Raw genomic sequence first — 23473 nt, forward strand, 5'->3', positions numbered from 1 at the left:
AAGGGTCCTGTCTTATTCTCTCTTCATAAGTTCTTCTATATAAGGAAGACTTATCTCCGCTTGTAAATAAGAACTCGTTTAAGAATTAAATAGAATCGTGTTTTAATAACATGACATTCTAAACTTCTTCCTTTTCCTCTATTCTCCTTGAAAAACAATACTCTCTTAATAGTTCATTTCGATCATGTAACGAGTATGCTCTGCACTTGCCTCTTTGGAAGATCTTGTGCATCAAAAAGTTTTAGGCTGTGAATTTCAACGTTCCAACCTCAGTTCATTCTATTCAGCAGCCAAGGAGTGGCTCCCCTTTTGGGTGGTAGAGGTCGTCCGGTCGTAAGCCGAGGATTGTGATGCTTGAAGAAGAAGAAAAAGAGAATTGACTATGTGTGAGTGTTAAGAGATTGTGGCATTGCGCAATTGCTGATTTGCTTTTTTTTTTTTTCTTGAGGCAAACCCGATCGTCTTTTTATTTTGGCTCGGATTCAATCCAAACCGAAATAAAAATCAATTTGTTTCTAAATTTTAACTCATTCAAATTTTAAGGGCTAAATTGAACTGAACCTCAAATAAATTTTGAGTTTGGTTAAGCTAATCCGATCCAAATGCCCATCCGTACACAAGGACATGCTAAATAATTGTTTGATCATACGAGTCTATACAGGTTTTGTATTTTATCATATGCACAAGAAGCCTAAAAAGTTCATTAGGTGCATGGCGTCACACTCAAGTAATTAAGCTCACGGCAAGCTCTCAAATATATAGGTGCGCTGTGAAATCATTTAGCAAGCAATAAAAGAATACCAAGAATAACAAATAGAGAAATTTAAAGTTCGTGCAGTATATTTATATGCAATTTCTAATATTAATGATTAATAGTCTAATTGACAACAATGGTCTCCTTATAGTGGCACTATTACGTGGCACGGTCTTATTAATCCAGCTTTTATCAGAAGTCAGAATTGTGCCAATGACAGAGAACATTAAACTAATAACAATGATCAATCCGATACAATAATCACGTTCGAAGAGAAGGATCAAGAAAGCACAGTGAACGCACTATAAAAGATGCTGTAAGAGCGGCAAGAGCAAGATTTTGAGTGACAATCCACAATTTGATTAAGAGAATGAATGCAGTAAACAAGACCTTCAGATCAATCACGAGAGTGTGGTCGTTAGTTTGACAAACCTTACGCTAAAATAGATGGATCACTTCCTATAATATTTTCTCAAATTCCCATCAGCAAAACTAATCAGAAAAAACGACCGAAATAGATGGAACATGAAATATAAATGCAAGAATGTCAACTTGTTAAATTAATTCATGAATCTCTTTGCGGCTAAAATATCCTCTACTGTTTAGTACAAATAAATTCATTTCTCCTACAATTGGGGGAAAAATAACAGGAAGTAAAAATAATACGCAAAAACAATTACAACGACAAGTTATGAATATTTGAAGCGGAGTTTGCCAGAGCTATAACCCCTAGGAAGTCTAGAAGCAAAGGGGGTGATCTACCCGTTACTTTTATACTCTCCCATAGAAGGCCAAGTCTAATAAGTTGCAGATAACCATAAGCAGCCTACCAACTTCTGGCAAATTACTTTACACTATACAGGTATGCTAATAAGATAATTGCCAATGGTAAGGATCAAGTTCAATTCTTGATTAATGCTCATGCTTCACACGTGCCTTTAGTATACCAGGAACAGGTGGTGATGTGGGAGGCCTATTTGAGTTGTTTGCCCGAGGTGGAGGAAGGAGTTGTGGTGGTTGATACACACCAGCCATGCTTGAACCTTCACCATCATCTGCAGGAAAACTTTGTGCCATATCATCACTCTGTTGTCTCTCACAAAATTTCATTGCCTTCAGAACAGAATTGTCGTCATGGAGCTTAAAAGGGGTGCTGCAAATAGAAAAATCAAAGTTTTAGCAATAAATAGACCATTAGAGTATAACAAAAATGTTCAATTAACCAAAGGGGTCACAATCTGAGCATAAGCATCCCCCTTTCTCCTTTTGTAGCATTCTTTGCAGTTTTTGGTCGCATGCCATAACATTGCCCTCTTGACCATGCTGCTATTAAAGGGTTAACATCCCAATTCATATCGGCATATCAACAGTAACCATCATTATTTCCATTGACGACAATCTAAGAAAAGTTCAAATGCATGCACAAGTTTCTTACCTATTAAAGTCAAAATGCACCAGCTGCATATCTTCTGATATTTCCACTTCAACGGTTGCATGAGGTCGTGTCTATTGTTTCATATGTCAAGGGAGAAAAAGAAAAGAGAGAAGCATTAAACAAGTTGAACAAAATGTTTAGCAAATACTAGAAAGCATTAACACGATAGGCCTTTTTTTTACAATGGATAAATGCAAAAATCATATTCTCACATTTCTTTCATAACAGGATGAAATAGTTAAGCAAGTTCTCTCAGCATCTTCTATGATTGGCACATAAAGTGACCCATACACCAAGCCTCAACAATAAGGAAGGTTAGAGGAGAAGAAAAAAAAAAAAAAGTGAATCTGCATTTACATTTGCGAAGGCACAACACTCTGAATCAATTAATCTACTGGGAGAGGAACAATTCTCTCTAGTTCGCTCGAATGCATATGAAACAGGCAAGCACAACAAAGACATGCAGACAACCCACCATCAATTTGTCTACTAGGAGAAGCACATCTCACAGTAAAATCTAAATTATGAAACCATATAAACTGCACGACAATGCTTTCACATTTACAGTTCAGAAACTAGTAATCACGTTCTAAGCCCTTTTTCTGATCTTTGATAAGCCATAAGTTCCCGAACTAGAGTTCAAAAGTGGAGGCACCTGCCGAACCCTACATTCTTTGGAAGCATGAAATTATTTGTTAGCTGCAAAAGCACATGGATCACGATCATATCGCAAACGTTTCTAGTACGTTTATTCTACCTAGTGTCTAAGAACTTGGAGAGATTCATAGTGATAATCAACAACACTAGCTAAAATATTAAGACACTTCAAGTAGCTAAAATATAGGACATGAAAGTTACATATGATTGAACATACTATTTCTTCAATACTGACAGAATTTAAAATCTTTCAATTACGTGTAAGATCACCACTTGATTTCTTCCTTAATATTGCTAGCCATGTTAATGGATCAAGTATGTCAACCAAAAGATATAAAGCAACAAAAACTTGAAGGATTTGTGAGGGGTTACAATTCAGAACTCTATGAGCAACTAGTACTCTACACAGGAGGTTGTTGAGAAGTAAACATAATGGAGTACTTGCAAAATAAACGATGATAACTAATACTGAAGGATTTTCATAGAAGTGAAGTGAATTATCACAAATAATAGCTTTCATCTCCACATTACGTCCAACTTTTCCTAAAAACCTGGCAAGTGAGATGGACTTATAACCCATAGTCACACTTGAAATCCAAATTAAATGTTGAACAAGAAGGTAACACTCCAACTTCTTAGTTTCTTCCTTGATGCATTTCATATAACACGTCGAATCCTATTCAGAGATTGATTTTAGTTAAGAAACTGTTAAGGACTGATCAAAATATATTAACACCTTAAATAGGAAATCATTTTGCAAATACTAAAAGCTCAATTTGGGCCAACCTTCTTCCTCATGTAATCATATTCAAAGTTTATTCAAGTTATGATTGAAGCCATAATACAAGAGAAAAGTTGACGAATATCTACCTGCACCAGAATAAAAGGTAAAGCCACACCCCCACTGGGAGCATTTCCTGAACTGTATAATCGCTCATTTCGTTGTATAAGGTTTTGAAGTCCTACAAACTTGATGAAGAGACAACAGAAGTTAGCCCACATAGCAAAAGAAATCCATCAACATAAAGCATGCAGCAACAAGTTCATGCCAAGATTACAAACATGAAAAGGTAGAAAAACTAATTTTCTTACTTGATCCTCCAGTTCCTGCAGATAGGCAGTTTTCTTTTCAATTCTATTTCTCAGTCCAAGACGCTCAGCCTGCATTAAATACATCTTAAGAGATCGATATGCTCATTCATTATTCAGAACAGAATCTACTGAGAAATTGAAATAATAACTAAGATATGCAAATACAAGTGCATCACACCTTTAATTCTTCAATGTCATTCAGGCTAGTGCGAGGAAGACCCTTCCACTGTATTTCCTTTTTATCCTTTGATATAATATCCATCGCCATCAGTACATTTAGGGCATCATATACCCTTCGTCTTATGTTTTTCTCATCATATTGTTGCTGTTGAAATAAATATTAGCAACAAAAGAAGATTTAGTTAAATTCAACTTCTCTAGATAAGATATACAAGCATTCAGATGGGATTAAATATCTATCAGCCTGGTGGAAGAACAGAAACCTGATCTGGGGTTGCTAAACTATTGCTAGGATCAGCAAATTCAGCCACAAGCTCATCTGCAACCTGAAAAGCTCTTTCAACTCAGACAAAGGCTTATGCTTATAAAACAGCTGGTATCAAATAGGAAAGGAAAGGAACAATAGGCCATGTCTAAGAAACTTAAATCAAGAGCAAAACTCAATTTACGTGTGTTACAAAGAGAAAAAGAACTGAGATAATTAATATATTTCGTTAAAATCCTAGCTTTGACTGAACCACATTTTGCGAATTACACTTTTAAGCATGGACGAAAAACAAAGATGAAGTCATTCAACTTCTAAGAAAATCCTCAGTGTTATATGAATCAGAGAATAACAATACACCATTCCCTCCAGATACTTCTTTCTGATCTGATAAGGCCAAGTCACCTATGTCACCTTGCACCACTAACTTCAGATCATTAACCCCACAAGTCCTGTCCATGCACAACCAACAGATCTGGCACATAGTTTCGGACCTTCAATCATTTTGAGATCTTGCAAGATAAATTTCAGCTGCATCATGCACAATGGACCAACAACTTCCTATAGGTACCTGGTAATTATCTGATTTATCCACTATTATTTGAAGTGATTTAGTTTGATAATGTGGCATATTTTGCAAGGGTCTTCAGTTCATAAAAAGTTGAGTTTCAAAGAGCTGTAGTTCAAAAACCGAAAACCTCTCAGAATTTGACACAATCAATGAAAGTCCAAATTCCATCAGTATCCACAGGAAGATTTAGGGATGGAAACTAATAGGCTTAAGGCTAGAGATGGAAAATAATAGGCTTTTTAGGCAGGCCAGGGATGGAAACAAAGAAGAAACGGGGAGGGAAGAACTTAAGCAAACTCGCCCTTCCCTGAATACCAACTCACATCCCTGTCCTGTGGCTTCAGCCTGGAGCTATGCTATTCTTCCATCCCTGATGTGAGAAGTGGCTAAAGTCATTGCAATTGCCTCGCCTCAGTGTGTCTATCCATACCCCATCAAACATTTTTGAAACGCAAGATCAAGACTCTAAAAGACCTAAAAAACACCAAAATATTTTTTAGCTGATGGAGTTCTGGCCTTAAATCCCATACCTTTTGTTGATAATTTTGGTTGTTTTACCAAAAACAAAAATATGGATCAGCACAAAGGCATGGAGATAATATCCGCACAGGTCTACTGTAATCACTTCAGGAAGTCAAGGCATTCTCAAGGACACCACACACTAGAATGGATCAATTATATAAAAGAACTAGAACTCACAAGAATTAACTTTGGCAGAATCATTATAATAACTTTGACTTCAAGAAGCCACCTACCTCATTGTATGTAGTTCTTCCCTTGCTTTCCACTTTCTCACACACTGGAAACATCCAAAGAGTTAAAACATCAGAAAAATATCACCATATCCAATCAGAGGGAAGATAAAGCATGTAGGAACTGATTTCCACATGAGGTACTCAAAATGTCAGCTTCTCAAATAATTGGCATCCGTCTTACTTCTTATTTATTGAAATCCTAATTCCCATGTTGCTGTTAAGCTAATAGTTCATGAAGGAATGGAGAGATAAAAACGAATCAAGCACCTTTCATGCTAAATTGGCGAAGTCCTCGGCCACTTTTATCTCCTCCGCCCGCCCTTTGACCTCTCTTTTTCTTCTTGCCACTGTTTATTATTTATAAACAAAAGAACAATAAGCATAGTTGAAAGAAAATTAAACTAACAATGTCAAAGAAACAACGAGCATATACTCTGAACATTGGGACAACAATGCAGCACATTCAATCCAAGCATACAGATACATGATTGTAAAACTCTCACTATTCACACACACATAATATATAACAAATACATAAACCCTTTCAACAACCATTCACAATCTAAACATTTCAATAACATTCAATACCAACGTATCAAAACCCTCAAAAATTAAAAAAAAGAAAAACACAAAATATTTTGAGGAATCAAACAAGAAAAGCAATGAATTAAATTACAGACCCGACAACAGCGCCTTGGGAGCCGGCATCATCACCGTGAATGTCAAGGTGGTTTAGCCGGAGAAAGGTGCTATCACTTGCTGGCGTAGCCATGCTTTGCGACGGCGACCCCACGCTGCCGCTTGTAGAGACTGATTGGCCGGAAACGGTGGTGCCCCACGACCGCGTAGCCCCTCCCCCTTTGGCTGCCGGTTGTTGGCGGTCACCATCCTCCTGGTGGCTGTTATTCCCAGTAACCATAAATACAAAAAAGAGTAAAAATTATCAATTAATCAATCGATTCTTAGTAAATTTTTTTATGGGGTTTTGAGCATTAGTATTGCTATGCGTTGATAAAAATGACAAAGTGGCTGGGTTGAAGAAAAACGAGGGAAATTATATTGAGGGAATGTGGTTCATTGGGCTGCAAAAATAGAGGTTGTTTTAATTTGTGAATAAAATTTTAGCCTAAACTTTTATTTATTAACTTGTTAATTGTAATTAGTAAGCTGCTAAAAGTCAATTCTTTTGCGACATTATTACATACAGGAGTTAAACCTCTTCTTATTAAAACAAAATATTATTGTTGTTGTTGTTATAATTATTTTATAAAAAAAAATTTGAAGAATTTTTTAATATAATTATAAAAAATTCAATACAAAAAATGATAAATATAGTTTAATATGTACTCTGATGACATGAAATGAGTTAAAATTCGATCCAAAATATAAAATCAATGAAAATAACTAAGGTGGCGTTTTTTTTTTAACTTAATGACTTAAAGTGACTTAACTTAATTATTTAAGTTAATTAGAGGTGTTTGTTTTTATAACTTAATGAGACTTTTTAGATAATTTTGACTTAATAAAATAAGCTAATTTTTTTAACTTTTTACTTAATGGAGAAATCTGAATTAAGTCAATTACTTGCTAATCTCAAAAATTTTATAATTTATTTTTCATGTCTATCCCAAAACTCACCCATAGACATTTACCCCACATAAAAATTTCCCTATTTTTTCTTTCTTATATTATATAAGATAAAATTTAAAATTTATGGTATTTTATATATTCACTTGAATATAGTTTTACTTATAAATATTAAAATATTGTGGTATTTAATTTATTATTTATTTGACATTCAAATTTAATAAAGATACAAATGTAAAAGTACATATTTTCAGCTTTTTAAGTTGAAAAAAACAAACAACTTAATACTTATTTTCTGACATTCAGACAAAAAAATAAACATATTATTCAGATTCAGATATTCAGATTAATTCAGGTCTATTCAGATTTCAGATAAAAAAACAAACGCCACCTAAGTATATAAATTATAAAGGAACATTTTGAAGAGGTGAGAAAGTGTCTAATCTATTAAGAAAACGTTTGTTTCTTGGATTGAAGTAAAAATCCTTAAAAAGTGAGAATTATAAGATTGAGAATATTAAAGTCGGAATAAGAGTAAGTTATTTACTTACACTAGAATATGAGTGTAAAATAAGAATCAAAATTCTATTTATATATTTACTTTATCTCAAATAAGAAGTGAATTGTTTCAAATTATATTTTTACTCTTACTTAAAGAATTATAGTTTTTAATTATAAAGTGAATTTTTGCAAATTGTTTAAAACTATTTTCTAATTTCTTTTAGTTTAATTACGTTAAATTTAAATTATTTAATAGGTCATTGTATCAAAAATTTCGATTCATTTCCTTGTTGGTGATATGATAAATACAAAGTGAGCTGTCATATTATTTAGGCTAAACATGATTTATTATTTTCACTATTTTTATGTAATTGTAAAACTCTATCAATGAGTGATATATATTATATATCCATTTATATACAAACAATATATATCTCTATGAATGCAACACACGTATATACCCATTTGTATATGTTCAATTATAAAAATGTATTATTATTCTTAGCTAGACATGTTATTTTCTAAGAAGTAATCTGTGAATTATATACATGTGTGTGTATCTGATTTAGATCATATCCCCTATCCCGAGGTCAAACTTAATAAATTATCAATAATTTCCCCTCGTCCTTGGCTATATTGATTAAATTCTGTTTTTATATTTCTTTTTTTCGAAAATAGATTGAAAAACCATTTATTTAAATTTTTTTTTTGGTACCCCATTTATTTAAAGATTAAAAAAAGGTAAAAAGAGAATCCATTTTTACTAGGAAGCTTCAGTTTCACAAAAGTTAAGGCCTTAAGGGGAGGGACGATAAAACAAAGCGCTTCTGATCCCAAAGTCAGTACATTACCTACACTGTTTGACTAACCATCATTGAAAAAGGGACAGAGTGCTTCTGTTCTATAATCTTCATGTGAAATCAAGGACACTTTAAAGTTTATACCAACTTTTTCATCATGTTTGTGAAAGGAATCCAGTTAGTAACACTCAATTACAAAGTTAACAACCAAATCAACTTAAAAGTGCTTAAATAAAATAGTTTCTATTGAATTTCTCTATTGTATACCAAACTTTGACAAGCTAATCTTGTTATTGCATCCTTATTTTCTTCAATCAATCAAAATGTAACTACATCAACCAAGTGGTTTTAAGGAGTTTTACCAAGTGGTTTTTAAGGAGTTTTCTCTTATTTGCCAATGGCCTCCTCAATTCGAATTTTGAGAAAGCAGAAAACTCAAAAATAAATTTACATTTGGCTGCCAATCACTAGGGGTGGCAAAATGAATAAACAAATCGAATTCAAATCTAATTGTAAATGAATTGGGTCAAAATTCTATTGATTCGGATTCGATTTGTTTATTAAACGAATATTCAGTTTGATTCATTTAATAGAATTAATAAACAAATCGAATTAAATCCAATCCAGATTTGTTTACTATTCGTTTATCCTATTATGAATCCATAATGAATCAAATCGGATCAAGATTTATTTACAATTCGTTTAGAAAAATATAATTAATAGACAAAATTAAGCAAAATAAAATATAAAAAGCCACCAATTTAATATCTTACAAAATAAAAATAATTCAAACCATATTCTAAACTTAAATATACAATAATCCAAACACCATATTACAAATTCTTAACAATATAAATAACAGTAATTCAAATTCAAATTATAAACTAAGATGATTTGTTTAGTTCTCTTCGTTTTATCTTTGTCATCTTGAAAACAATAATCCTACACCAAAAATAAATAAAATGATATTAACATGCTACAATACTGGTAATAGTCACTGTAGTATTTCAGAATATCAAATATATAACAAATTTGTAGTATTGTTAAGGAAATAATAATTAAATCTATAAAGCCAAGAAAAATAAACAAGATAAAACTTTACCTATCATACTCCCACATTGTCATTAGGATAAGATGAGCAATAGAAACAATAGTTAATGTTATTAAATAATCAGCAAACATTTCACTTTAGTTATAATCCATTTTCTCAATCATGAGATGGAAATTTAATACAACCAATCATAAGCTTGAATTTATTCTAAGCTGAAAAAACGAATCACTACCAAAAGGCTGCATCTTGATGGCAGTGCATTTGAGGAAAAGAATAAAAGAAAAAAGAATCATATCAATTCAAATTTCAAAATATGCAGAGATAAATCGGGAGAAATCTAAAGGCAAAAAATATACAATAATGTAAAATATTTAAATATAGCTAGAGTCTAGTAAATTTTAAATTGAAATAAGTTTATTTTAAAAAATAAAAATAAAATTTTAAGCAATAGTATTTCCCTATAATTTCCCCTTGCAAAAATAACAAGCAAATCAACAATTCACTTAGTCTTGTCCAAAGCTGACGCTACAAAGCTTAAAAATTAAAAAAAGAAAAAGAATTAGAGCTTATTGGTAAGGTGTTGGGCGAGAAATTGTGGAGAAAAAAAAAAGAAAAATTTTGAGTCTGAATAGTGGAGACAAGAGAGGGCTGCCGCAGCTGAAAGATGAGAGGAAAGAAAGAGCGAAATAATGAAGTGAGAAAATCAGGGCCGACTGCTCTAATTCTTGTTTCACTTATTTGGTTTGTCTTATTGCTACTAAAGTTACAATATTAACCTTCGAATTTTTAAAATTTTTTAAATAAATTTAAGGACAAAAAAGTAATTTAATTAGATGAATTTTAAACAAATGGACTGTATTCGATTTGTTTATAACCTATTTATTAAACAAATCCTAAATGAATAAATGAATCAATTCGATTTGTTTAATTAGCAAAATAGAATCAAATTCACCCATTTATTAAAAGAATCAAAATTTTCAATCACAAACTCGTTTAATTCGCATCGAATCAAATCTTAACCCAGATTGCCACCCTACCAATCGCCTTACTTTTTTAGGAAAAAAATTAATCTAAAATATAACACTAAATCCCATTTTAATAGTCAATAATTTCCTTTTAACCCTTTTATTGGTAACCAACCTACATATTCAAAAGATTTAATGACGATTGAAGAAAGAAGAATAATTGAAACTTATCCAAGTTAATGAAATATGTTCTTGATAAGTGCTTAATTTCACATAAGTTTTTATTACCTTCTTTGTAATTATTTAATATTTTCATGAACTTGTGGAGTTTTTGAAGCAAATAAATAAAAAGGAGAAAAAAGCCTATAAATTAGTGTGAAGAATACCCATATTGTCATTTTATGGATTTTGATTGCTTCTTAAATGAATTTTTGGGCTTTATTCATTTTATTATGTTATAATGGACTTGTGCTAAGGTTGAAAATTGTGTTATTTTTAGAAACCTCCCCTGAGGTTTGATATAATTTCACTTAGATGGCAAGATTGATTATATTCTTTCTTACCTCCCTTGCCGTTAGTATACATACGGGTTGACCGTTAGTTGACTTGCGAAATTACTAAACTATCCAAACCACTTAAATAAAGCCCAATTTTTGGCGCCAACAAAAGTTATAGGTGCTTTTACCAATGAGTGTGTTTATGGACGAAAATAAGGTGCCATACATTTACCTCCTCTTCTCTCCAAATTCAACCTAGGTCTTCACTCCGGCAACAAGCGACGGTGAGTGGACAGGCTTTTGACAGCAAGTTAATCTCCGGCAGCACGTGGCCCTACCTCCGCCATTTTGGCCGCAATATTTCACCATAGTAACCAATTATCTTGACTAGGCTTATATTGTAAACTCTTTTTGTTTTTCGTTTGTGTAAGATTGATTGATGATAGATGAGTGTATAAATGATTATAGATGAGTATTAAGATTGATTGTTGTGTAAATATTAAAACCGGTTTAATGAAATTGGTGGGTAATAAATGGCACATGAGGTGCTCGACAAAATGCCTCTTAGGGTTTGTTTGTTTCATTTTAAGTAGATTAAATAGAATGGCACATTCATGCAAAGACATATTTTGTAAGCTCATCATGTAGCACGACAAGTTCACAAAGAAGGGGCTTAAAAGGGCATTTAAAAGTCCTGCAGAATCGCACACGCAACAGGGCTCATCGCGCGCGCGTTTCTGTGCTTGTTGTGCGCGCTATTCTGTGCCAGTGATTTTGTTTACATTTCTTTTTTTTTTGGTTTAAGTTTATTCTAAAGGAACAAGCATTGATGGATTTTAATGGTAGTATTTTTATTTGTCGCGTGAAATTAGTGTCTGTAATTTTGTGTGACAAGCTTGTCATACAAAATTGTAGAAAGACATATACGTGTTTATTTGTAATATTATGAACTATGATTCTGATTAATGAATAAAAAATTAGATTTGCAGATACAATGCCCAAGAAGCCGCGGTCTAAGCGTAATCCACCTGGTCCAAGAAAGGAACTAGGCGCGATGAAGATTCCGCCATCAGAACATAATGTTCAACCTACAATTTAATTTTGATAGTTGCCATGGACAATATTTTAGGAGGAATATAGCCGTTGACATATTTAATGGGGATATTATGTTGTAAATGATATATTAATCTTTTATATTAATTAATGAATCTTGTGTTGACCGAATTTCTGTTCACATATTTAAGATTGTCGTTATGTCTGTTTTGATGCCTTGTGTTAATGGGTTCATTGTGGCTTGGTGAGAATCAAGAGTTGCTTTCTTTTTCTAATTTCATTGAGATGTTGGTTGGTGAGAATTTGTATTGTGTTATAGGTTGATAGTAGCTTGTGTCAAATATTGGTGGTTTGGTTTTGTAGCAAATTTGAATCCCTTAATGTATTTTGGAGACTAGTATAGTTTGTTCCTAAGATAACTAAATTATGTTTTTGTAATTTTTTATTTCACCTCTAGGCAAGCATCCTGTAATTTGGGGAGACGAGCAATCGTCGCTCCAAATTACAGAGACAAACATTCTATAATTTAGGGAGACAAACAGTTGTCTCCCGTGCGATAAGTGCTTGTCTCCCCAAATTACAAAATGCTTGTCTCTGTTATTTCGAGCGACGATTTATCGTCTCCCAAGAAACAACTTATTGTCTCCCTAAATTACAGGATGCTTGTTTTCATAATTTCAAGCGACGATTGCTCGTCTCCTGGGAGACAACTTATTGTCTCCCCAAATTACAAGATGCTTGCCTAGAGGTGAAATAAAAAACTGTAAAAACATAATTTAGTTCTCTCAGCAACAGACTATAGCAGTCTCCACCAAACCACTAAATTTTACTTGTCTAATGAAATAAGTAAATTCAAATCCATCAAGTTGTTTGTCACCAAACCGGTAACACAAATAACAAACATTTTAATTTGTGCCGAGAGGAAAAAAAAACATTAGTATTAGTTAATTGAATTGGAAAATAACACTAACTAGAATGAAACCATAATTTAAATAACAGTCACATGTGTATATCCGTAGCTTACAGTTGGTTGCAATCATAATTTGACTGAATTTCATCAGCCTATACATTCAGCAGTCACCCATATACATAAAAAGAACAGTATGTCTTGATCTGAAAATTACCCTTATTCCAGTTAGGATTAGCATGTAGCCTCTAAATACCTCATGTAGCAACACACCTAAGTGTAACTCTTGACTTTTCATTATTCACTTTTTCTAATATGAATGCATTCTTTATTGCATACACATTCACAACCTTCTTGAATTCATCTACATCCTTGAACAATTGACCCAGTTTAAATACAATATTTTCACCATCGGCTGCAAGCTGAAAACCACCTGAGTTTTGCTCATATCGGTAACAAACTTCATTCGCAACCTCATCATCGGTCTCATCTGAATCACAACCACTATCATCACCAGATTAGTAGTCACCCAACCCATCATCAAGCGCAACGCCAACAACTTCATTAACCTCTCATTCGCTATTAGCGTGAGGCAAATCATTTTCAATATTATTTTCTGTAGGTTCATCTACAAAGACATTCCCATCGTCATTTGCTGCCATTATTTCAAGAGAATCTTTTATTGCCGTTACTTGCTCAATGTGAACCTCATCATTCAAATCAGGGAGAGCAAACTCATTCTCATCCGCTAAGTCAAACTAGTCCATTTCTACTGCAGGTTCCAGTGGAACAGCAGACGATTCAATTGGCATTTCGTCTCTATCATATGTGAATAAACACAAGTTAATAAGTGAAAGTAAAGTAATAATTATGAATAATAATAATAATAATGACATTACTAAACAACAACAACAACAATTACAATAATAAAGAAAAATAATGATAATAGTAATACATTTTAATGTTTTTCATGTGACACGCATGTCACCTAAAAAACAAAAACTGCGTTCGTGCGACAAAAACTGTCGTACGGGAGACATAACTTGTCGCCCCAAAAATACAGAATGTCTGTATGTGCGACAAGAGCATATCGCCGCACAAAACACAAAAACAATGTTTTTGTGCGACAAGTGTTGTCCCTCGTGTGACAAAATTTATCGCCTAAAAACATAGAAACTGAATACAAGCGACATAAGTTCGTCGGATGTGCGACAACAATGCACCAAAAAACACAATCTGTATTAGTGTGACAAAGACTTGTTGCACGAGAGACATCCTTGTCGCCTAAAAACGCATGAACTGTGTTTGTACGACAAACGCACACAAAAACTGCAAATTCATAAACAGATCAACTTAAGCCAACTTTGGGAGGAAAAATAAAAATTATAGCTAAGAGTACTTCTATTTTACACACCAATTATTAGCTTTATATGCCTTATTACACTATGTATGGTGTAAATCACAAACATAAAATAACCAATAATTAATTTTTTTTCAACTCATGGCCACATATGGCTGAACCCAATCTCCTTTTAATCAATTTTTCCACCACCAACCCATGAATAAGACAAATCAAACACAACCAACAACCACTTATAAAATCTCCAAAAACAAGAAAATCAAAGGTATTTAAAAATTTTAGACTTTGATAAAGTAAATAACCTCTTACAAACTCTAATAACAGTGGCATATTCCGGCCGCCGTTGATCGTCACCGGTCGGTGGCTTTCTCCGACCACCCATGTATATCTTCTTCATGGGTTATATATGCTCTTGGTGTTTATTTCTTTTTGTTCCAGGAAATGAGAGTAGGGGAGTGGAGAGAAAATTGTGAGAAAATGTCATCCATTGCTTTTTTGTGCTGGGGAAAGAGAAATGCACTCTTTTACACAATGGATATTGTGTGTAATCAGTTAATACAATTATCCAATAGATTTTAAATTATTTTTTTATTGTTATTTGATTTTTTAAGAATTTCAGCTTGTCTTTTACATTTTTGCCCTCGTCAACTAACGGTCAACCCGTATGTATGCTAACAGTAGGGGAGGTAAGTGAGAATATAATCAATCTCACCATTTAAGTGAAATTATATCAAACCTCAGGGGAGGTTTCTAAAAATAGCCCATTGAAAATTATATTTGAGTCATAAAGATAAATTCGTTAAGGCTGGTCAGATTTCTGTAATTGGGCTATAATAGAAACGGATTTTAAAGCTGTTCTGCTACATGAACCTATTTTCTTAGATCAAAATCCTATTCTTATAAGGAAAAGAAGGTAAAAAATGAGTTTCACTAGTCCTAAACAGATTAAGACAGCAACTCTATAAAAACGAAACAAGTTAGACATTGTTAAAGGAGAAAAAAAGGGTGAAGTATTAATCCAAAGGAGAGAAGATCATAAGGAAGGAAGTAAGCAAATTGGAGAGAAGATTTGACTGCCATAGATATAATTCAATCAAGAAGTTTGAGAAATCTAAAAAAATAACCTAAAAATTTCTCTTATCTTTTGGTAGTTTTTTTTAATGGATTTGATATTGAATAATTCAAATATGTGTGAGTAATCTTTTTATTAATTAGGGTTGATTTCAAAATCTTAGACATAAATTTCAGTCAATAAAATTTCAAAATCCAAATTTCTTTATCTTTCTTTAGAGGATTTTATATTTCACTAATTTAATATTCAGGAATTACGAATTACTATTTTGTTTCTTTAGGCAGCCAAGTAGATGGACTTGAAAGTGATTTAATTACTAGTTTAGCTTTTTTATCCATAATCAATTGGCAGATTCTGATTAATGATTATGTGATATTTTCATTTGCTTGTACGTGGAATATAATTCAAGGTAAATAAATTGAACTTGTTTGTTTGTTTCTTAATTCATCCTATATCTTTCTTGCTGTTAACACTTTTATTAAATTAAATCTAGAGAGCTTCTTCTAGATTATTTCATGGAAACAAACTAAGTAAAGAGTTTATAATTATCTTAGAATTATTATTTTCAAATAAAAGTGACTGATAATTCTAATAATTGATCTAAATCTAATGTTTTGTGACGGAAAATAATTTCTTAACCATAATTTGCATTATATTCTAATCTTTTAAGAACTGTTTTTGCAAGTTCAGATTTTCTATTTTAAATTCTTTAGTTTAATTTACATAGCAAATCAGCTCTAAATTCCTCCAAATTTTGTGTGCATATTTGTTAATTTGTCTTTAGTAGATCTGAAAAGTTTGAATTAATTTTGTTAAGACTAGATATAGTTTTTAATTAAATCTTTGTTGCTAGGCAGTTTGTGTGTTTTGTGCTAATAACTTGTTAATTGGAAGCAGTCCTCTGCGAGAATGACCTTCTTCTTACTCTATACTTGATAATGATAATATTTGATGCAAAGATTTAAGTGATACGCTTTATTGCAACATCCATTCTCTTAATAATAATTATGAAATAGATTGTTTATCTTCAAATACAATTCAGTCTTAAAAGGCAGGATTATATTGGAAAAGTTCCTTGCCTTTTAACTAAATGCTGTCCCCTTGATTCATATCATATTGGCTTTGGCTCTGAACCTCCAGGCTATACTTATTTGTAAACAAACAATGAACTAAGATACCAATAGCAGAAAGCCAATTTGCATTTGGTGTCAAAATCTTCTTGAACGGTGTGGCATGGCGTGCATTTGAGAGATCATCCTAAAGCATACATGAATTCAGTCTCTTTCTTCAACATTTATCAACAGATGATTTTTCTTTAACCCAAAATTTGCAATGGAACAAAAATATTGTGAAATTCACCTTGCTACTGCAGGTTTGAAGTATTAGAAACTGATTTTCCTAGCAAGCCTCTAGAATATCATGGATCTGCATTTGAATGCAGATAGGAAGGTGAACCGATTCTAAACCCCCTCGCCTGATTTGGTATTTGGCAAGCAGACATCCTGGTTAAGACCTGAAAAAGGATACAAGGACTCAACTATAAACCAGCATCACATACAGCCCCATGGAAAACTTTTGACAACTTGTTATTACAATCAAGACATTTATCTAATGATGTTGCATTAGAAGAAACATAACGAATCACTTAAGTCATTAAGAAAAGTAGATCACATGGAAACATTAGCCTAGTTTCAATGGATTTCATTCAATAGAATGCAATGCAATGCCTGGCATAGGTTGTCTCTTCCCACTAATGTTTTTAGGCGTAATCAACTGCTTCATCCACAGGACTGAAAATAAATTGAGTAAAGGGAAAATGTTGAAAAGGGAAATGGGGATCAACTGAAAATTAAAATGTAAGAATTTTACTGTAATAGAACTTGTTAAAGCATTGGCTACAATATGTGTACAACATTTCCTTGTCTCAAGACTTTCTGCGTAAGCCACGACATTTTGCATGTGTATCTGCTGTTTGAAAGAAAGCCTTCTATTTCTATCCAAAAAGAGAAATAAAAAATAGAAAAAGCATCCACTTATGTCAATGATATCAATACACAGAGCAAATGAAACCTTCTATTTATGTCAATGACATTAATGAATACAAAATTGATGCAGTACTCTTTGTTTGAAAAAAAAGAAAAATGTATCCTTAGAAGAACCACCTCAAGGGCAAAAGGGTAGAAATATGCAATCTACTATCTGAGAAAAATCCTGATCTTACTAATAGTTCTTATTTGAGTTATTCAGCCTTCGGAGAAACAGCTGAAACTTTTACCATACAGACAAATTGGATCCACTAACCACGCGGCTTATGTACCGATCACATCATTGACAACTATTCATTGTTAAGGAAACTGACAGCATAGATGAGGTGTACGACAATGGTTTGTACTACATAACCGCATGCAATGCATGCATTGTTAACACGTTTATACAAATCCAAAGAACGATTGGAATTTTCTTTAGGGACACGTATGTGCAAAATCTATGCCAGCTATCTAGGCTGGGCATAAAATAGTTTGTTGTTTTTTAAATTGTTAAAAAGAAGAGACTCTGTCTATTAACCTGCAATTTTCTGTTTCATATACTTCTGTAGGTTCAAGTGTAAACTGGTCAATCCGATTCTGTTGAAATCCAACTTCTTAAAATCACATCTTCTTTCAATTCACTGTTATACCATTTTAGACTCTTACCTGCCAACACCAAATCTAGATTGTTACTTGGCCAAATAAATGAAACGGGGAAAATAGACAAATGAGTAACAAACAATTTTAGACAAGCAGAGAAAGAGAAGACGCACTTAGAGAAGAAACAAGAAATGCCAGCTTGTCTGTAGCTCATATCCAACTTATTATAAACTAGGAACCACCATCTCATAACCAAATAAAGTACAAGAGGTGAATTTAATCTGAACTTGAACTATTGATTTTATAACTTTTAATTGCCTAATCGACAAGAAGGCCAGATATCCAGCTATCAGATACATACGTTGCAGCACCGTATCTTGCGTGTATTCGGTGCCTCTAAAGATAAAAGAATTCAATGGTCCATTCACCGTGTATATTCTTCCTCAAATTTCTAATCCTAGATTCAGTGTTCTCCTTTCTATGCCTTTTCCTTTAAGGTAAAATATACTCTCAAAACACTGCACCTAGTTGGTGCACTTCCTGCATCAAGTCACTGCCCTCATCCTTAAAATGCTTGCCATATCTTGTTAATCCAAGCTTGGTCTCTTTGTTTCATTCATATCAAAATCAAAAACCAAAATAAAAAAAGGGACAGAGACCATGAAAAATTTGATTTTTCAAGAGCCTAAGGAGAGAGTAACAGACGGTACAAGCGGCATAAGCTATGCCTGGAACTCTATACGTGCTTCAGTGATTGTACCACTTCTACACCCAGCAATTATCTTGTGCTCGGTGATGTCTCTGATGCTTTTCATTGAACGGGTTTACATGGCCATTGTGATCTTGTATGTAAAAGTCTTGAGGAAGAAAAGATACACCGAGTACAAGCTGGAGGAGATGAAAGAAGATCTAGAGCTTAACAAAAGCTACCCTATGGTGTTGGTTCAAATTCCTATGTATAATGAGAAGGAGGTATTCTTAATTATCTATGTTGTAATTAATGTCACATAAAGGGAGCAGACATGGACTATATGCTAATTGCATAATTACATACCACTGCATGAATAAATACAACCTACAATCCAGATGACCTACAAGCTTCTTAGTTGAGATGAATATGTCATTAATGGTAGTAAATTTTAGTTGGTGACATTCAGAAAAGAATTTATTCCTGTATTAGACAACCAAAAAGCAGTGAACTATATCTGATACCAAACAGCAATTTGTTTGTTATGAACCAATTAAGTAGTTTATTTCTTTCTAAAGAAATATATATCATATTATTAAATTTTAATCTCTCATATTTTGAACTATTATACTCTTCTGTTCTTCATAAATTGGTCATTTTAGAACATGTCATCATCATGCTATTAACAGAATCTTTTATATTACGTTTTCATATTACGTGAAAAACTTACTAAAAAAGAAACTTCCATATTAAGAAATTATTAGAAGTTTGGACCTTCTATGCACATGTTCCAATTTTCAGCATTATATATTATAGCTTTTCATTACATATGTGAAATTGAGAACAGCTTCAGTTAAGTCTTACAAGACCATAATAACCAGTGTCCAGAGTCATATACAGATAAAAATTTATTTATGTTTGTGACTCAGCATGTTATTAAACGCGTAAGCCACAGCTGCAGCATACAAAGTAGGCCAAATGATGATGAAGGTTTGTGTAACTAACCATTCCATCTGGTGTGTGAGACTCTGCTTTATTAGTTTTAGGGTAAGACTGTTAAGTTCACATATCCATAACATAATGTCATGATTTTTTTGACTGATCATTCCTCATGGTACATCTATTTCATCCTCTGCAAATTTGAGGTCTTAATAGCTTACAAACAGACAGATATTCAAGGCTACAAAGTTAGAGGTAACTGGTAGGCAGTTAACATAATAGCACAATGAGAAAAAAAAGGGTAACAGAGGGCAAGAGAAATGCTAGGTTGTTGTCTAAATTTCATGATTGTTATTTCAGCTATTTTGACAATCATCACAAACCGCTGTGATCAAATCACTTCCAGTAAGCAACTAACTGAAAGTTAAAAGTTTAAACTAATTCTCAAATTTTTTCTCTTTTTTTCTCTTTCCTCTACAGGTTTACAAGCTCTCTATAGGAGCTGCTTGTGGACTTTCATGGCCATCTGACCGTCTCATAGTTCAAGTTCTTGATGACTCAACCAATGAAGTCTTGAGGGTATCACTTCATCTCTTTGTACCCAATAAAATCTAAAACCTCTTTATTTGTGCACTCAGACTGACTTTTTCCAGTACACACAGAAACTAGTGGAGCTGGAGTGCCTGAAATGGACAGAAAAAGGTGTGAATGTGAAGTATGAAACTAGGAAGAATAGGAATGGTTACAAGGCAGGTGCCCTTAAAGAAGGTTTAGAGAAGCAGTATGTCAAAGATTGTCAGTTTGTGGTGATCTTTGATGCAGACTTTCAACCTGATGAGGATTTTCTATGGAGGACGATTCCTTATCTGCTAGAAAACAAAGAGTTGGGATTGGTTCAAGCCAGATGGAAATTTGGTAAGACCACAAAACAAGATCGATTTTTATGTGAACCTAAACTGCCCAGAGAGCTAATTTCTCTAGATTTAGATGCAGATGCTACTTACCCCACTAGCAATAGTTAAGTTCTTACTTTAGTGTCATTAATGGTGATATCTGCAAAATATTTGAGGTAGTTTCTGGTATTCAGTTGTTTTCTGGTATTTCTACATTTTTACCATTCAATGAGATTTTCTCCAGTAAACGCTGATGAATGCCTAATGACGCGGCTCCAAGAGATGTCACTTGATTATCACTTCTCCATTGAGCAAGAAGTAGGCTCCTCAACTTGTCAGTTCTTCGGGTTCAATGGTAAATCCTACAACAATAATCTATCTACCACTAGAACTAAATTAAACCAATGTAACTTAGCTTTGTGTGCTTACAGGAACAGCAGGTGTTTGGCGAATTCAAGCCATAGAGGATGCTGGCGGATGGAAAGACCGAACCACAGTGGAAGACATGGACCTTGCAGTCAGGGCTAGCCTCAAGGGTTGGAAATTTGTCTTTGTTGGAGACCTAGGAGTGAGTCTACATCTCACAGATATTTTTGCCGCTTGTATTTGTCCTACAAATTCAAGAAATAATTAGATATCGCAATCCAATTGATTCTCTGTGTGATAATTTTTGTCTCTGCTTCCTCTCCTGCTAGGTTAAAAATGAACTACCTAGTACCTTCAAGGCATACCGTTATCAACAGCACCGTTGGTCATGCGGTCCATCTAACCTCTTCAGTAAAATGACCAGAGAAATCATTCTTTGTGAAGTGAGTGAACTGTAAAACTAATTTCGCTAAGCCTTCATCTAGACAAAACTAAAATCAATCCAGCTAGAAGGATAGCATTCGATTCACTAAATAACTTTCATCCAGGAAGAATCTCACATGCTATCTTATCTCTTATGCAGAGGGTCTCAGTCTGGAAAAGACTCTATCTTATATATGCATTTTTTATTGTGAGGAAGATAATAGCACACTGGGTCACTTTCTTCTTTTACTGCATAGTTATACCAACCAGTGTTTTGGTTCCTGAAATCCAACTGACAAAGCCGATTGCTATTTACATTCCAGCCACCATTACCTTACTGAATGCTGTCTGTACACCAAGGTACCAGAAAACAGGTCATAGAAATATAAAGTTTCACTTTTATGCTTTGTAAACTTCATTATATTCATCCCCTAGATAGAATGATAATCTTCAATTTACCCCCATTTTCGTTCAGAAGATGAGGGCAAATGGGTAGCTCGTTGATAATTTTTTTCCCCTTCTTAATAGTCAGTAGGGGTAGATTGAAGATTGTCATTCTAAGTAGAGTATAAATTGAAGTTTACCCTTATACCATTTATCCTTTTTAAGATGTTGACTACTAGTTATTTTATCATTTCATGCTCAGGTCCTTCCATCTAATTGTCTTCTGGATTTTGTTTGAGAATGTCATGTCGCTCCTTCGAGCTAAGGCAGCAATTATAGGCCTCCTAGAAGCTAATCGCGTCAATGAATGGGTCGTAACGGAGAAGCATGGGAACACGAAGAAGCAAAAGAATAACATCAAAACGCTAAAGAAATCACGGTCTCAAGTTGGAGAAAGGTATTTATCTATTCTTACTATGTGAGCTATAATTTCACTACACCTAAGTGCAAAATAAACACAGCAAATAGCTATTCTGTTCAAGAACCATCACTCAAATAAGCATGCGAACAAAAGCTAGAGCACCACAAAGACCCATCAATTACAAAGAGGATAAAGAGCCAAAATTCACATAAAAGCAGAACATTTTGCCATACAGAATATAACATCACCAAAGCATTAACTAACTATAATTTGATTTAACAAGACTATTTTGACAAACAGGCTGCATGTTTTGGAGCTGATAATGGGGACGTTTATGCTCTACTGTGCAATCTATAACCTGATATTTTGCCAAGATCATTTCTTTGTGTATCTCTTACTGCAAGCTGGGGCATTCTTCATAATGGGATTCGGATATGTGGGGCCATCTGTACCTAATTAGAACAACGCTAGCTTTTACTCTCTATCTTGTAGCATTTTATTTCACTGTTTCTATGGCTAGAACCTAGAAGTAGGTGCATGTAAGACTAGTTAAAACTTATGTGTATTTAGTAGAATAAAAATAAACAAATGTTGATAGTAAATGCAGAATAACTACCCTTTTATCTGATGGAACGGCATCCTTTCTGAATCTTCACAATAAACTCGTTCTTGCAGCTCCATGTCTCGGAGAAATCTGCTTCTGTAAAATATTCTTTCTTTGTAATCTAGAAGAAAATCCTAAAATTGACTCTTGGAAATTGTATTTGCACGGCAGGCGAATACAACAAAGACTTCACCCATCTCATTATTTTGTTATTCTGCATTTCTCTGCAGTAATTGTCTGGGAATGATTGGAAAAAGATTAGCTCAAGACTTGTGCATTTCACTGGACCATGTCAATCTTGTTAAACTTGTGCCATTTGGGTTCATTTACCAATCTGAATATGACCGCTTTAATTAACTGGCAATAACGAGTCCAAAATATGCAAACTCTAAAATTTATTTATTAAATTGATGCCAATTCAAAAAAAAAGTGCCCAACTCACATATTTACACCACATTTAGTTGATTTTTAACAATAGTACTTAAACGAGCAAGTGAGACGTACTTTGCGTATGATTGTGTCAGTCTTCAATTTTCATGGTTAGTTTACTGATTAAGCAGGTCAATTCAGTTACGGTCAACCCAAATTTGATCCAAACGGGATTAAGAAAAAGCCACACCCACTAA

General features: G+C 33.5%; 2 protein-coding genes and 1 long non-coding RNA gene across 3 annotated transcripts; 1 reads left to right on the forward strand and 2 right to left on the reverse strand.

Annotated features, from left to right (window-relative positions):
* Window positions 1–1287: 1287 nt before the first annotated feature.
* Window positions 1288–6821, reverse strand: LOC102616650 (transcription factor-like protein DPB). Its single transcript, XM_006491646.3, has 9 exons — window positions 6390–6821; window positions 5977–6056; window positions 5710–5753; window positions 4382–4444; window positions 4117–4263; window positions 3939–4007; window positions 3717–3815; window positions 2190–2260; window positions 1288–1907 (listed from the first exon to the last, which is right to left on the reverse strand). The coding sequence occupies exons 1-9, from the start codon at window positions 6626–6628 to the stop codon at window positions 1667–1669; spliced, it is 1053 nt and encodes a 350-aa protein (XP_006491709.1). The 5' UTR covers window positions 6629–6821; the 3' UTR covers window positions 1288–1666.
* A 9641-nt stretch (window positions 6822–16462) lies between these two features.
* Window positions 16463–23114, reverse strand: LOC107178771 (uncharacterized). The gene is made up of 3 exons (XR_001509423.3): window positions 22860–23114; window positions 16862–17015; window positions 16463–16759 (listed from the first exon to the last, which is right to left on the reverse strand). It is a non-coding gene; the product is annotated as an uncharacterized LOC107178771 (long non-coding RNA).
* On the forward strand, window positions 18790–22845 carry LOC102617254 (glucomannan 4-beta-mannosyltransferase 1-like). Its single transcript, XM_006491648.4, has 9 exons — window positions 18790–19101; window positions 20237–20335; window positions 20419–20671; window positions 20894–21004; window positions 21081–21217; window positions 21345–21458; window positions 21599–21798; window positions 22085–22279; window positions 22544–22845. Exons 1-9 carry the CDS (start codon window positions 18790–18792, stop codon window positions 22701–22703), a joined length of 1581 nt encoding a protein of 526 aa, XP_006491711.2. The 3' UTR covers window positions 22704–22845.
* Window positions 23115–23473: the final 359 nt, after the last annotated feature.

Source organism: Citrus sinensis, chromosome 6 (assembly GCF_022201045.2).
Source record: "Citrus sinensis cultivar Valencia sweet orange chromosome 6, DVS_A1.0, whole genome shotgun sequence".
NCBI classification, from domain to species: domain Eukaryota; kingdom Viridiplantae; phylum Streptophyta; class Magnoliopsida; order Sapindales; family Rutaceae; genus Citrus; species Citrus sinensis.

What these genes read in the sequence shown, in the direction of transcription:
- LOC102616650 (XM_006491646.3), bottom strand. Translation starts at nt 6,628, where the DNA reads ATGGTTACTGGGAATAACAGCCACCAGGAGGATGGTGACCGCCAACAA. An exon ending in ATGACATTGAAGAATTAAAG is followed by an intron (nt 4,008 to 4,116) that starts GTGTGATGCACT and finishes TATTTAATGCAG; the next exon opens with GCTGAGCGTCTTGGACTGAG. An exon ending in TGCAGGAACTGGAGGATCAA is followed by an intron (nt 3,816 to 3,938) that starts GTAAGAAAATTA and finishes CTCTTCATCAAG; the next exon opens with TTTGTAGGACTTCAAAACCT.
- LOC102617254 (XM_006491648.4), top strand. Translation starts at nt 18,790, where the DNA reads ATGAAAAATTTGATTTTTCAAGAGCCTAAGGAGAGAGTAACAGACGGT. An exon ending in TCTTTGTTGGAGACCTAGGA is followed by an intron (nt 21,218 to 21,344) that starts GTGAGTCTACAT and finishes CTCTCCTGCTAG; the next exon opens with GTTAAAAATGAACTACCTAG. An exon ending in CGGTCTCAAGTTGGAGAAAG is followed by an intron (nt 22,280 to 22,543) that starts GTATTTATCTAT and finishes TTTGACAAACAG; the next exon opens with GCTGCATGTTTTGGAGCTGA.